Source organism: Corvus hawaiiensis, chromosome 3 (genome assembly GCF_020740725.1).
Source record: "Corvus hawaiiensis isolate bCorHaw1 chromosome 3, bCorHaw1.pri.cur, whole genome shotgun sequence".
In the NCBI taxonomy this organism is placed as follows: Eukaryota; Metazoa; Chordata; class Aves; order Passeriformes; family Corvidae; genus Corvus; species Corvus hawaiiensis.
Window position 1 is genome coordinate 108305217 of NC_063215.1, and position 15876 is coordinate 108321092.

The 15876-nt window shown below is 48.6% G+C and overlaps 1 protein-coding gene across 1 annotated transcript; it reads right to left on the bottom strand.

Annotated features, from left to right (window-relative positions):
- Positions 1-1028: 1028 nt before the first annotated feature.
- On the bottom strand, positions 1029-7992 carry LOC125322375 (TOG array regulator of axonemal microtubules protein 2-like). Its single transcript, XM_048296030.1, has 4 exons — positions 7960-7992; positions 6393-6597; positions 5002-5218; positions 1029-1264 (listed from the first exon to the last, which is right to left on the bottom strand). The coding sequence occupies exons 2-4, from the start codon at positions 6462-6464 to the stop codon at positions 1029-1031; spliced, it is 525 nt and encodes a 174-aa protein (XP_048151987.1). The 5' UTR covers positions 6465-6597; positions 7960-7992.
- Positions 7993-15876: the final 7884 nt, after the last annotated feature.

Sequence of the window (15876 nt, forward strand, 5' to 3'; positions counted from 1 at the left end):
CTAGGCTAGCAGGTCTCACATTCTCGGCTTGTTTTTTTTAAAAACTATTTTATTTAAAACAAAGAAAACACCTCAAAATAAAATATATACTGTTGAAAATCTATTTTCAAAATTTAAAAGATAAAATGACAACACATTTATTCAAACCTACATCTACATGTCAGAACATATGTACATCTGTAACTACAAAGCCTAACGTATAAATTCAAATCTTCAAACATTCTTCAGACAGGCAGAACCCTCTTCCTGAGCTCGAGGAAAGAGAGCTCTTCTGGATGGGAGGCAAGGGCTTTGTTGGTTAGGGAACATAGGAAACGTCCAAGGAAAACTTCTTGATAAGATTGTAGCCAGTCACGCCTGCAAAGTGGAGACACAAAATATAACAGAGGCCGCAATGCAAACCTAAAGCATCTGAAGCTACGTATTTAATGGGACAGACCACCTGGAAACTTCTAAAGAGCTGCACAGGGAAACATGCTCCTGCCAGCAGCCACTTGAGGCAGGCCAGGGAGACACCCTGACCCACTTGCACAGAGCCAGCACAGGAACAGCCTGGCCTCTGGGCTGCCCTGGGACAGCAGGGAGCCCAGAGGCCTGTGCTTTCCAGGAATGGCTCAGCTGCACACGCACCCTCCTGCTCCTCTCCCGGCCCCACAGCTGAGCAGCCCTACAGCTCCACGGGGCACTGGGAGCAGCACAGCTCAGTGCAGGGGGCACATGCAGGGCAGAACTGTTCCCTGGCAATGTGCCCAGGCTCTCTAGGCTGGCACAAGAGCCTTCCTCCCGCCCGAGAGCGGCCCAGCTCCCGCCTTACCTCTTTGTGAGGCTGAGCCATGCTCAGCCTTCACCTTGTCCTCACTTGGAAGTTGCTTCAGGCACCCCATGCCACGACTAGGAAGGGGGGTGGAGAGAGCGGGGGCAGGTGCACACCCTTCCTTTGCATTCTGTCCTTTTTGGCACAGCTAAGAAGTCACGTCCGGAGGTGTCCAACTCAGCACTTTGTCATCTCTCTGCAGGTCACTGAGCCTTCACCAGCTCAAAATGTCGGAGAGGTTTTCCCGCACATGCGGAGGCTGGCTGGCAGCATGCTTCCTCAGCTTGGCGCCCATCACCTTGTAGAGGGCGCAGGCAAGCTTGGTGACCACAGTGCGGACATTGGCGCTTCGGACAGGCAGCGCCTTGTTCCCCAGGAAGGACCAGAGCACGGGCAGGGCGTAGCGCTGGACGACTTCGGGGCTCCTGGGATAAACCCATGCCACAAGCGCTGCCGGAAGAGAGACACAAACTTCTTAACCACCAGCCTTAATGCAAACAAGGATCTACCTCGAGTTGTGATTTTGGGAGTCTCTCTGGCTAAGATCAGTGAAATAACAGAGAGAGCCCCATGATCCAGAAATGGGCAAAGCAGCTGAACATCCCCAAAACAGAACCACCAAGCCCTCAGGACTAATTTCTCCAGATCCGAGCCTTGTACCTGTGGCAGACTTCACACCTTTACTAAATCATTCCACAATCTGTTTCCAGCATGATGAATGACCAAAATGTCAAATTGCTGTTTATTTCCATTTAGAAGTTGTCTAAACCCACTGCTGAAGGTTTGAAAGGCACTTTAGAGAGGTAATTGAGAGATTTCTAATAAAAAGGATGACTCCGTTTTTGTGACCTGGCATAATTAGCAGTGGATTTAGCCCCAGCTAAAGCAAGGCTATAAATAAAGCAAGGCTATACACTGTCTTCTCTAGTATATATTGAGGTTATCATTTTCCCATCCCTTGGCTATTGCTGACATAGCAAGCTCCTCTGAGCAATCAATTTTCAGCTGCATTTGGAGCATTTTGGGCAGCGCTGACATAGGAAGACCCTGACTGCACACCCTGAAATGCTCAGTCCAATGGCACTTCCACAGCACAGGCAGGGAGCCTCAGCACTCTGCTTCTGCCCCTCTGCCCCCAAAGGCTGCCTTGCACAAAATCCGTGCCTCTAACATGTGTGCTGAGTTTGGACCAAACGGTGACCCCCAGGCACTGCAGGCTTCCGCCTCAAAACTTTCCAAGAGCAAAGCAAGAATTCTGTGAGGACAAAACAAACCGATCCCCTGAAACAGCATTTGCCACCGTTTTCCCTAAAGGATCAGAGCTGTCCCTGAGCTTCCAAGAGAGGAGCCAGCTTGGGAACTTTTAGCCCCTCCCTTTCCTGGAGGCGGCTTCTGAGATGCCCCAGTGAGAGCTCAGCCCCGAGGCCGAGTGCCGCCCCCATCTCAGATGCTGCACACCTCTGCAGCAGCCAGGGAAAACCTGCCCAATACACCTTCCATGGGTATTGGGCAGGAGGGACAAGCTCAGCACCTCCTGATTTGGAGGAGCCACTCTAGTGTCTATTCACTGGCATTCCCTGTAAATTCTGCCTTGGAAGACCTCTTGCCTTAGAAGGGGAGGCCATACCTGCGAGATGCTCCGTGACATCCAGCAGAGCTTGGCCCTTCAGTTCACTCCTGCGGTGGCTGAACTCTTTCATCAGGGATACTTTATCTACAAGGGAAACACACATTTCTGCTCTCTCTTCTGAGGTCATAAGAGAAAGGACACTGGGGAGGGAAAGGGCAGGGGCAACTACATTTTGTAAAAGAAAGGAAATTCCTGCTGATTTTTGAATCCTTTTCTTCTTTCCTTCCAGCCTACTTGGGAGGATTTTAAATTCCAAAAGAAAAGCTCTCCTTTCACATTTTAAATCCAAAGTTGTCTGCTGTACCAGGAGCTATGTTAAACATTTCACATCAGGGACCTCAAGAGTTCAATCACACGTAAGCAGTGAAAAGGTTTTGCATCCCAGAGCTTTGCAGAAGTGATCTTCTCTCTCCCCTATGGAAAAGGGTGAGAAGGCTCCAAAATTCACACCTCCATTCCCACCTGAAGGATAAGTGCGTCGCCTCCCGGCCCGGCCTGCGCAGCCCCGAACGCGACCCCGGGAAGAGCGCGCAGGCACGAGCAGCTCCGACAATTCCAACACGGGAGCGACCGAAGGAGAGAGCAAAGACGCAGCGAGACAGAAAACAGCAGCCACTCGGAAAAACGAAAAGATCATAGTAACTAAGACCTTAGGGATAGTAAAATGGTATAATGTTAAGCAAAATTATGGTTTTATAACAAGGTGTGACAACCAGCAAGACATATTCGTGCATAGAACTGCTATTAAAAAGAATAACCCTGAAAAATGGATCCCAAGCTTGGGAGATGGAGAGGTGGTGGAATTTAATATTGTACTAGGGAGAAAAGGGTTACAAGCATCGCAGGTCAATGGGCCTGATGGTGTTTCTGTAAAAGGCAGTATATATGCAAAAAATCGTAGTCATGTTAGACAATATCTCCATTGTAAGCCCCCCTACAGTCTCCCTTTCCTAATCCCACCTTTCCCTTTTACCCTATGTCCTATTACCCCCAGTGTATTCCCAATCCGTTTTTTCATCCATGGTTTCCCTCACAAAACCATGCTTTTGCCAATTGTGTCCCCAAAAATCCCTTTCCAATGCCGAGTGGGGGATGAAAAGGGGGAGGGAAGAAGTTAAACCCTCTCCTGCCTCAGTTTCCCCACAAAGCATGCTCAGAGTTCTGTCTCCCTTCTGTCAGCCCTAAGATGTTCCACAGAATCTGATTGGACATTTAAAGACTCAGGAGGGTGGCTTGTTTTGTTTTGAAACTGTTCTTGTTATGTTTATCCAGTTGTTTTCATTCTCCTTTTATTAAAATAAAACGGGTGAGGTGTTGGGGTCCCTCCCCTGCCGTGTAGCCCTGGGAGAGGGGCCCTGAGGGCACAGACACGGGGTTTCCCTGCCCCTGGTCACCTTTGTTTCCCATTGGTTGGTTTGTGTTCCCTGCGCGAGCAGAAGGACCCTTGGTCCCGTGACTGGGACAGTTCCTCAGCAGAGCCCCGGCCATGCGGCTGGAGAAATAAACATCTCTCTGAAAAAGCTATCAAGAATCTGTCTGTCCATATATATTTCTTTTCCACGGGACTCCTGGTTTGATATATGCGTGTTGCAGTATCCCCACTGCAACAGATAAGCTGTTTTTAAATTGTCAGGTTACCTGTGTGGATCTAGGAACAAGACTCCAAGTTACTCATACAAGAGCTATTACTGCTCAGTGCCTCAGTAGCCTGTGGGTTTCTGTAACATCTGTGAAATCAAATCTTGGCAGAGAGACTGGAAAATGAACTGATTTCCCAATACTTGACCGGCGTATGTATTTTGGTTTTCATTGTGCCTATCTGTTGCGGTTTCGGGGGTCTTGTTTGAATTTGCTGTTGCCTGCATTGGCCTACAAGCCTCCAGTCCTACCACTCTAATAAGCCAAGGCAAGCTTTTCCTGGAGACAGAACATGTGTGGGATGAAGTTTGGTCCCTCACAGGGTCACAGGGCTGGCAGTGACAAAGCAGGCAATCTGCTTCATTGGGAACCACTACAGAGCTACACCCCAGTGTGGGTTTCAGTAGCAGGGTATTATTAAGAGCTCCTTTCCTGCATGAGATACAAAAAGGAGGTCCCAAATGATCTTCATGCAAGCATGCAGTAAAGAACTGATCCTGCTGTCCTAATGAAGCTAATGCCTATAATGTGGAGCCTTCCAGGAGGCTGCTCTGCAGAGGTTCTGATGTGCCGGTGTCCCTTCATGCCAACAGCAAAGCTATTCATTTGGGAAGTCAACTGGGGCCCAGGCAAACTCCAAAAATCCCTTTGGCCCTGAATTCCAGCAAAGCTGTAGTCCAGCACTTCCTCTTCAGACAAGCAGCACAGAGCCAAGGGCTCCTGGGACTTTTGGGAAATGCCAATGCACATTCAAGCCTGGTGGGGGACTGGTGCGTAAGGACTGCACCTGCACAGCTTCTGGTGGATGTCAGCTGGAGGTTTCCACAGACAACAACAGCTGTCAAGGCACTCAGCGTTCTCTTGACTCGCAGAGGCAGAGACACAGTTGAGGAGAGTCCATGCCAGGGCTCAGCCTTACCTAAGTGAGCCATGGATTCTTCCAGCGCTTTCACAGCTGCGGCATAAACCCCGGGGTCCTTTGAGTTTAGGTTGTTTGTTATTCCTTCAACCAAACAGATGATCACTGGGTTTAAGCCATCTTTCAGGATGCCTATGATTTCAGCCAGCACATCCAGCGCCTTCTGCTTCACTTTCTTGTGCGTATCACCAAGTCTCGGGACAAAATAATCAAAAATCTGTGAAGAGAACAAACAACATGAAAGCTGGATTAAAATGTCCTTGTTTGAAGAAGGGATGCAGAAGTGAGCACTCAGCAATGTAAAAGATGAAAGTGATCCTTCCTGTCAGGTCAGCACTTGCTTGCACAATTTTCCTGTGGGCCACTCTCTGGAATGGTTGCACACCCTCATGCTGGTTGAAAGATTTTCATATATTTTGAAAACGTTTGGGTGGGGAGAGGATAGTTCCTATGGTGTTTCTCTCCACATTTCAGTCATTAAATTCATCCCATTTATTGATGCAAAACAGTATCTTTGCTTTCGAAGTATGCAACCAGATATTTACAATGCCCCTTTTTCTACACAGTTGCCTCAAGTTCTGAGGGCAGTTATGATTTTGCCAAAACTATGGCTGGAGGAGATCCAGGTTTTGTTCCGTCTGTCTCAGAACCTGTGTCTGGAGAAGTGCAGGGCTCTGATCAACTCTTCCAGGATCCAGACCAATTGTCTACCTAGCAGGTAGACTTCTGAAATTTAATGTGCTGTACCGCTCTCATTAGAGCAGGTTCAGTCCCTTGACAGCCACATTATCAGGCACCATTTTCTGGACAAAGGGAAAAAGCAGCTACTGGGAGGAGAAGGAAGAGATCTGTCCCTAGCCATTTCCCTCCTTTTCCAAAAAGAAAAAAAGACCCCCCAAGAAGGGTGAGCACCGTCTTTACCAAGAGGACTAGGGATGCCGATGGAAACGAGTAGCCAGAGTTGTGCCTGTGCAAGACAAGTCGGAGTTTACGGAAGTATCCTTTTAAAAAACTTGGTTTAAACCAGCCCAGCCTGATACTTCTCTTCCCCATCCAAACCCATTTTTTTGTCTAGAGAATAATTGCCACGCTTTCAGTGGCTGGATTCCCTTCACTTAACCCAAGTGGGAGTAGGAGACAGCAGAAGTTACACCAGCAGAAAACTCTGTCCTCATCTGATGAACAGCATCAATAGGCACCTGCCAGACAAATACATCTGGACTGAAAGAACTTGTCCTGAAGCGTGGACCTGAATTAAATATTTCAGGGTAAGAGGCACCAGCCTGTCCCACACAGCCAGGATGTAGTGCCAAGACACACTGAATTAACTTTCCTGCTACAGGCTTGGGAAAGGAGCTAAAGGAAAGGAACAATGAAGACACCCTACATACTTGGACAGTGTTAGTGGAGACGAGCTGGGGGCTGCTTTTGCACAGGTCTAGGAGGAGTGCCACTCCTTCCATCCGTGTCTTAAACTCCTTGGCTTCCAGGAGATTGTACAGCTTCTGGAGCGGCTCCGTTTCTTCCACAGCCGGAGGTAACGTGACCTGGGCTTTTGGGCGGCGTAGGAGGCGTCCATCAGAGGTAGACTTCACCCTGGAGAATAAAACCAAATGAGGACCTGTTGGTGATCATACCTTCAGTTAATTGTGAGCAGAACATCTTGGGGAGGTTTCCTAATGATGTGATTTCAAGCTAGAAAATCCTGATCTGAAAAACAACGTGAGACCTCATGACAATCATTACAGGAGACAATCTGCAAGCAACATTCTCACCAGTGCTTACTCAGGAAAACCAAGGATGAGATGCATCTCACTTATCTCCAGACAGCTTCCCAGGTACACATGTCGCACTGCTTTGTGAGGAAAGAGAGACGCTACTTCCAAGTTTAAATGCCTCATCATAAGGCAGGTGTGTGTCTTATAATAAGGAAACTCATCTCTCTGGAGAAGTGTCTCTACAGCAGGCATGACAATCTGGAAAAGCAGCTCAGATGCATCTGAACAGATGGACAGGGGCATATCTGAAGGATCCAGAAAATCCGTAACAGGGATAAAAACAGAAGCCAGACATCCCAGCACTACGCTCACATGATTGCTTCCCTAGAGACTAGATCCACAGCTTAACAAACCCACTGGGAACAACTCTCTTGGATCAGCCTGTCCCTTCCATGAGCATGGGAAGATCCTGACTATGCTACTGAGGCATGTGGTCACTCTCCTGCCAGCGCTGAGCATGAGAGAGCTAAATAAATCCCCTCTGTTATCAGAGGACAACAGGTACAAGTAGCTCTCCCACTGGCAGGAAGAGACAGCAAGGACCAAATTCCTGTCTCAAATGCTGATTGCAGCCCAGGGGGAAATAAACCAAACATGCTGTCCATCAAGCAAACAGTATGAAGGACAGGAATGTCAAGACAAAACGTCCACATTGAGACACCTGTTGACCAAAGTTGCTCAGGAACTGGCTTGCTACTTACTACTCATCTTGGTACTGTCTGAGGGTAAGAAAACCATGACTCAGGAAGGCCAAACCACGTGCATGGGAAGTGCTATTTTGGGGAATGGCATCTTGCTTCTAGACTGGGACTTCTCATCAAAACACCCATCTGAAAAAGACTGCTCTCAGAGGAAAAAACCCTGCTTGAATTTACTTGTCCCAAGTGAGGCAGCGGAGACATGGCCCTCTCACAGCCTCCACAGCACTGTCCTTGCCACTGCACTGGATCTTCTGAGCTGCAACCAATGGGTGTCTTTTTGTCGCCCATTTTTTGCGGAAACCCTTCCAGAGAAGTTGTGTTCAGCGTAATGCAGAAGGAGACATTTTTTATGATAGAGCATTTGTAGGGAAAGGAAACAATCTCTGGCACAGGTCATCTCCACCAGAAAGATTTTCCTGAGGAAGAGACATGTAAAGCTTGCCACGTGCTTTGTCACATCTAACTAAAGTGCTCAGTACCGTTTACTAGAAGGCAATGTGGCCTGGGGCTTCTTCGAGCCATCGCTCCTCTTCTTCACAGGCTTCTCGACAGATGGCTGTTCACCCTTCTGCGTTTCCATCCCCTACAAAGGCATAAAGAAACCCCATGGATCTTTAGAATGTAAAATAGGAAATTACCTGTTTAAAACACAACTTATAACCAGGATCACTGCTACCAAGGCTTGGGCAAACCTTTCCGAACTTACAGAAGGAAACAGGCCAGAGGTTCAGTGATGCCAACTCTTTGTTTTCAATAGCCCAAGGCAGGTTATGGCTGCTACCATACTGAGCAGCAGTCTAAAATCCCCAATTCATTCCTCTTGAGCATAAATGGGAATAATGCAAACTGGTAGGGAACTAATGCTCTTAAAGAAAGCTGCAGAAAAATTTGGACTCTTTGGAGGTTGGCCCATTGTGTTGGAAGTTGATTTGGTTCCACACTCACTCTCCCTGTTGCTGCACAAAGGCACACTCCCTTCTATAACGTAGGTAAAAAGAATTAAAAAACCCCCAAGCAAACAAATGATTTTCCACTGGATGCTGCTGAATTCACCAAGCTTCTTCCAGCTCCACAGGGCATGACAGCAGGGCAGTATTCCCAGAAGACAGACAGTAATTGTAGGAATTGGGATTGACTGGGACATCTTTTGTATATTTGGAAATTTTCTTGGCACTACTGCTTCCTGTGTCTTTTGCAAAGACTGTTATCTCCAGAAGCACTATTCTCACTTAATTGCGTCACTGGGGGCAGAGTAGGGATAGTGGGGTGGGGGGTTATGCTTAAATGTAAACCCATTTTCTCCTCTTTCCCTTCCCTGTTTGTGGCCGATATTCAAAATATCCAATACCCCACTTTTCCCCTAATACTATCAGTTCCTTTGTGCTCTGCAGATGAACAGGCTACGGATCAACAGTTCATTCCCAGGAGCAAATTGATTTGGCAGAAAAGGAATGAGATAAGATTAGGTATGTTTGATGTCATATCAGCAGTGGCAATACTTGCACAAAGGAGACATTTCTCCTACCAAGCACTTACTTTCTTCTTCATTCTTGTTAGAATATCTTCCAGGTCACGGGTGGAAAGAGATTGTTCCAAAAGCCTTTTAAATTTTTGGTGATTCACCATCATTTTCACCATCTCCTGTCCAAAATGCCTAAAACAGGAAGGAAGGAAGGAGAGCAAGGAAAGGAAGGAAAGGAAGGAAAGGAAAGGAAAGAAAGGAAGGTGAACAAACAAAGGAGGAGCGTTAACAGAATAAGCTGATACCTTAACCTCAGCAGCTGCCATACCTGCATGAGAAGGCATTACCTACTCAGCAAAGAGAGAGATTTACCTCCACTTGTCACTGCACAGTGCTGTCAGCTGAACACAAGAGGCAAGAGGAGAACGTGGGGCAACAGAAAAATACAATCTCACTCTGAAACTGTGGGTGCGCTTCTGTGGCATCAAAGGATCCCAGGGAACAAGCGAAACACCTCTGCTTTGAGTCAGAGCTTATTAGCAGTGTCTTGCTGCCATTGCACAGTAATTTGCCTTTCTTTAACTGGCAGGGAAGCCAGGACCAAATGCCTCATGCTTGCTTTTGATTATTCTATACCATATGTATGCACAGGGGCAGCTAGTTGCTCATGCATTCTTGGCAGCTATTAATGGGAATTGAATCCTCAAAGTAAGGGGATTTTTTTTGGTGGTTTGGGTTGATTTTGCCACTAGGAAACCACAGTTTTCTTCAAGAAGCAATTTGGAGGTCATTCAGCCACAGATAAGAGCATTATAGAAATCTGCAGAAGAGGTTTAGAAAGACTGAATACATTGGCTAAAGACCCCTGGAATATTTCTAGGAAAGTCTTAAGTTAATGAGAAATAGATGTATGCGATCCTTCAGTGATGAACATTAGCCAACATTTTGGCTTTGTCTTGTGCACCTAAAGGCCAAGCAAAACTGTTTGACTGGCTCATCTGATGGCTCTTTTGATCTCAGGAAGGAATCATTCAAGTCCCAGGAAGTTGGCAATGCTCCCTCTTGCGGGACAACCTCACGTTCCCCAGCACAGTCATTTCCCCAGACAAGCCAGGGCAGTGGTCACAGCACCAAGCCTGACAGAGCTCAAGAAGCCTTTGGACAATGCTCTCGGGCACATGGAGTGACTCTTGGGGGGCCCTGCACACAGGCAGGAGCTGGACTCGATGACCCTGATGGGTCCCTTCCAATTCAGCGTATTCCGTGACTCTGTGAACCTCATCCACACAGTGAGGGAACTTGGTATTTCCTTTAGCTTCCACTCTTTTGTGGTTTTGCCCTTTACAGCCAGACACCCAACAGTTTTCCTGTTTTAGGAGGTGAAATGAAGATCATTACCTTGTGTCCTCGTGACAGTCCTGAGCAAGCGTCCCTGCCGCGTGCGCCAGCCTCTCAGCCCTGGGCGTTCCTGCGAGCTTCGTGACTCCAGTTTTCTCCATCAAGGACAGGAGGAGTTGGGCCGCGCACTTCCGCACCTGGACGTGGCGGCTCCTGGGAAGAAGAGAGCGGACACTGGGGCACAGGGAGCAGGGAGACACAGCGCAGGCCTTGGCCAGAGCATGCTCCCTGTCATTGCTGGGGGAAGGAGGCCTGGGTTCTCCCTGACACTTGGGACACCTGTAGAAGGTTCTGTCCGCAGAGAAACACAAAGTTAGCACTGTACAGAAGGACTGCCTGCAAGCAAGAGCGAGGAATTCAGTCTCCCTGCACTATCTGATACTCAACGTCTTTCCCCAAATTCACTCTGAGAAAGAGGGAAATTAAAGACAACCCAGGCTGACCCATCAGGGGCCAGCCACTACACAGAGAGCCGCAGCAGGATTGAGGATATTTCCACCCATTTACCCCCAAATCTGCAGACCTTGGGAAAGAAACAAATGCAGGGAAAACACGCTGTGGGACATGAAGTCGAAGAATATCCAGCAATGCAGCCAGTTTCTTCTGTGAGGCTTGGCAAGAGATACATCTGAATGTTTCCCCCTTTTCCAAAGCTGAGGAACGGGTGGCAGTCAGTTTAGCCAGCTTGTCCTGTTCTAGACAGTGTCTCTTGGGGACTATCAGGCCCAGCACCAACACTTAAGGCAGCACCTGCTTCAGCTGTCCCATGGCAGTCGGCCTGTGAAGGTGCCTGTACAGTGATTCATCATCTCAAGGCTAACATGAGACATCAGTGTGAATAGCAAGTGGGGCTCTAAGGCCAGGACAGTCCTACAAGACTCCTCTTGGCAGGAGCTGCACCTGCTGTGCAGGCTGTGCCACACCCAGCGCGTTCTCCCCCATGTGCTCCATGCCCCAGCAAGAACCCTCCTTACTTCTCAAGTGAATGGCATAATGAGGATGCATGGTTTTTCCCAAGGCCTCTGTGGTTAGGGCTGTGAAATATCAAAGAGCGCTCACAGCTGCAGTTGCAATTGTCCCTCTTCCCACAAAACCACAGGGCTCTATCCTTAGCCTTTGCAGGCACTTTCACTTGCCCACCATTCACCACATCTAGGCAACTCGGACAGACTGGGAGAACTCCAGGAAGCAGCAGCAAGCTGAGTCAGGGGAGGTTGAGGTTGGATATCAGGAAAAAGTTTTTCACCCAGAGGGTGGCTGGGCACTGGAACAGGCTCCCCAGGGCACTGGTCACAGCACCAAGCCTGAGAGAGTTCAGGAAGCCTTTGGACAACGCTCTCAGGCACATGGTGTGACCCTTGGCGTGTTTGTTCTGTGCAAGGCCAGGAGCTGGACTCAATGATCCTGATGGGCCCCTTCCAACTCAGCATATTCTACAGCTCTGTGATTCTGTCAACTAAAGGGCTGCACGAGGGCAGAAATAGGTGACAAGAGGAAAGAAGTGAGGTTGATTGGAGAATCAAGTCACTGAGTTCACAGAAGATGCAGGATACAGGACCCTTCCCTCCCACCATTCCCATTCTCTCTCTCAGCCCTTCTCCCCCCCACACAATAGAAGGTGAAGAATATCACTAAGAGAAGAAGAACCTACTGGACTCCACTGTCCATGAGAGCAGTCATTGCTCGTGCAGGAGTCACATGCTCCACCATGACTCCCAGGGTGTGACTGGCTGCTTTCTGAACAAACTCTGGGGAGTTCCACACCATCTGGAGAAGGACCCGAGCAACCTCATCCACCTCCGAGTCCATGTCCTTCTGCAAGGTCACAAAGAGCTCTCCAAGAGTGACGATTGCAGAGTAAGACACCTTTGAGCGAAGGTTGGTCACCTGGGGAAGTCATGAGGGGAAACATAGGAATCACCTTGAAAAGAAAACCAGTTGCCTTAGACAAAGGTCCCAGGAAATGACAACACTTCCCGCTGTGTCCAGGGGAACACAAAAGCACAGGCAGAGCAGAAGAGCACAAGCACAGAAAGGCACTTAACTCTGGCACCTACTTGTGCTAGGCCTCAGGCCTGCTTCCTGCAGGCCTAAAACATATTCTTTAACTTAAAGTGTTCTACTTAACACTTCTGGAATGTCCACTGCTTTGGTTTTAGGCCCTTTTATTCAAAAAACAAAGAAACAAATTAAAGCAAGGGCTGCTCTCAAGCCATAAAGGCACAAGTCATAAAGACAAAAGAGTCATTTGCTCCTGTTTGAAAAAGCAACAGCAGCAGTTGAAGCCCTCAGCCAGGAAACAGAAAACACAGGCTCAAGTCTACAGACTAATTGGCAGTGTTGAATTACAGCTTGGGCAGAGATTTGGACTGCAGCAAATAACATAATTAGTGTCTCTGCTTCTGCATTTGCACGTTGCATTATAATGGCAGCTCGCTCCAAGAGGAGCGTGTCAGATGCCCAACCTACCAGTAAATAGAGCTACATGTGCACACAGATCCTATAGAGAGCTGACAGACATGAGAAAGATAGGGTCTAGAAACAGAAATGAAGGCAGTCCCTGAGCACACAGGGAGATGAACAAGCACATATCTACTCTACACACCGTGTATGAAGCACGGAGGACGATTCAGAACAATGTTCTTACCTCGTTGGTAAGTGCCAAGCAAACCTCACGAAGTCTACAAAGAAGGACTTCTGAGTGGGACTCAGCCAGGTGTTTGATGCTGAAGAGTCCCTTCTCCTTCAGCTCCCTGAAAGGCAAGTACCAAAAAGAGTGACTTTCTCTCCACCCAAGAACTAGGCAGCACCCTCTGAATTTACCAGGCTGGCGGCTCAGTCAAACAAAGGGAGGTGCTTTTCAAGCAGTACTTGATGAGATCGTGGAACTCGCTGCCACAGGTTGCTGTGGCTGTCCAAAGCATACACAAATCCAAGAGGCAAATAGAGGGCTTTCAGAGTCTTCTTCATTTGTGGCTATTTAACAAGACAGCCTTTCCGAAGTCTCTGGCACATGAAGTCCCAATGTCAGTGCTTCCTGGAGGCTGTGAGACCGTGCCATGCTGCTGTTTCTTGTCACCTCCCTGTACCTGTCCCTGAGACACAGTCCCATTGGGCTGTGTCTGGGGCATTTTCCTTCTTTGCCAGCCCCAGCAGGCAGTTCAGCAGTGAGAGTCTGCACTGGCACTCTGTAGCTGAGTTTCCACTCTGCAATCTAGGCCTGTCTGTCACCCACTCCACTCCACCTCACACATTCCCCAGGAAAGCAGCAGGATGCCCCAGAAGATTCCACACCAGGGCAAGAACAGCTGAAAGTCTGGCTTTTCCCAAAAGCCCCTACCTAAAACAACAGCAACATGTTATTTACAAGGTGCAAACATCTCCCTCTCTCAGCACTTGCTTTGTGCAGGACCTGAGCTACAGGAAGGCGCGTGATGCATCGGGGCTGCAGCGCAGGGCTGGCGGCTGATGCCACGGGCATCCCTGAGTGTCACCCGGACCCCCCCACAGCTGCAGAAGCTCTCTGCACTTCACAGGGCACCAAACAGAAATGGGGAAGAGAAAGCAGAAGAGAAAGGGCAGAGCAAAGGCGACTGCACAAGGAGATGCATCACTGCAGATTTTTCATGCTTATCCCAGGGTGAATGGAGTCCTTATCCCAGGGTGAATGAAGCATCCAGCAGTGAGTAAATGATAACCCAGACATCAAAAAGACAACCAATATCACCTAACATTTGTGGGGTTATCACCTCTGGGCCTCTACAGGCCTCCTTCTGTCTGTGTCTAAGTTTGGGACACATTGTGAGTATTGACAAAACATCTCAGGCCCATATGAAGCAGTGAGAAGGAAACAGTTGACTTGCAAAAGTGCAAGATTCCTAGAGGATTTTATTTCTTTTTCCTTCTCTTCTGCCATGAGCCCCTCAGGACTAATGACAGGCTGAGTGACTCTATAGCACAACTCAGTGCATTTCTCAGAAAGAAGAACTCCCTGTAGCTGCTCCTGGGACTCACATGCGGAAGGTCACAGGCAGACCCTGACTCCTGCATCTGCTGCCAGCAGTGGGGCCAGAGACAAATCTTACTCAGTCCCACTGGGCCCTGAGGCACCCAAATCTCTACACTCCAAACTGCTGCCATCCTGCTTCTGGCTTCAGCCAGCAAACCATCTTGTCCCACAGCTTTCTCTCTTCCCTCAAGATATCCTTTGCAGCTCCACAGAGCAGCAGGCAAAGCGAGGAAACAGCACGGACCTGCTGCAGCTGGAGCACTGCTGCAGACCAAGGCCAAGAAAAGGCTGCTCTCAAATCTTTATCCTCTCTCTGCTCTGGAGTGGTTTCACTGGTGCCCCTCGGCCCTCTGGGCTGTTGGGGCTCAGAGGCACTAGCAAGATGCTCTCCTAACCTACCTTAACGCTGTTGCTGCCTGTTCTGAGCTTCCCCTCCCCCCTCCCAAAGACATGTGCTCCGAGCTCCTTTGTTCCAAGCGCGGGCAAAGCCAAATGTAACTCAGACTCTTCAGCAGTGTCTGATTGGCCGCTCACCCCGGGTCCGCCCCCAGTCCTCCCCTTTCCCCTTCTCCTAATAAAGATGGTTGAGGGGAGGCAAACGCCCTCTCTCAGCTCAGCTACTTTCCTGTGAACATCTCTGGTCGTCTGTCTCATTTGAAAGCTTCTAACTGCAGGGAATTGAGCGAGCAGGGAGCTATATTTCTCCCTCTTTGCTTCTGCTGATGGCATTTGCTCTGCAGCTGATTCAGGTACCGATTCTAGAGCTACTAAAGTGCTAGATCGCCCTTGCTACCTCTCAAGGCTGCTCGAGGCTTTCTAAGGCATTGAAATACAAGCGCTAGCCGGTATAAAGCTGAAAAGATACCTTCCACATTTGGCTCCCAACGTGCTATCTCTGGACTCCGGTTCTGAGAGACTTTCAGGGTGTCGCGGCAGCTGTGTGTCTGCTGGAGTTAGCTCTGCACGTCCTGCTGTGCCAGCTCTGTGTGGCGCGGTGTTACTTTTTGTGTAACATCGAGCCCAGAGCCTCAGCCTGTGCCCTCCCCCACGCCATGTGGCGAGGGAACGGCTGGAAAGCAGAAGACCCTTCTAGCGGTTTTTTTTCTCCAGACCTGCTTTCCTGTGATAAATCCAGAATTCTGGTGAGTATTTCCCTGCTGGTTTAGGGGCTCCTGTCTTAAGCTGGTGCCGGTGTAAACTTTCTCTCTTTTTTTCCTCCTTTTTGGTGAGTAAGGGGTTGAGGTTTGGTGTGCATTCATAATGGGATCTGAAGTTTCTGCACACCATAGAGAAATATACCACCAAGTTCAAAGTTACCTTTCTTTAACTGGGCATAAATACCCTAAAAATCTAGTTCAATCTTTTGTACAATGGCTTTTTCAGTACTTTCCTAATCTGACCTCCGAAGACATAAGATCTGCTGAATTTTGGGATAAGGTGGGGAGAAAACTCTCCTCTCTGAGGCGTGCAGGAGATGAAACAGTTTCAAAATTCTTTCCTCTCCTGTTACTAAGTTATACTTTACCG

What these genes read in the sequence shown, in the direction of transcription:
- LOC125322375 (XM_048296030.1), bottom strand. Translation starts at nt 6,464, where the DNA reads ATGGAAGGAGTGGCACTCCTCCTAGACCTGTGCAAAAGCAGCCCCCAG. An exon ending in TCTCCACTAACACTGTCCAA is followed by an intron (nt 5,219 to 6,392) that starts GTATGTAGGGTG and finishes TTCTCTTCACAG; the next exon opens with ATTTTTGATTATTTTGTCCC. An exon ending in AGAATCCATGGCTCACTTAG is followed by an intron (nt 1,265 to 5,001) that starts GTAAGGCTGAGC and finishes CTCTTCCGGCAG; the next exon opens with CGCTTGTGGCATGGGTTTAT.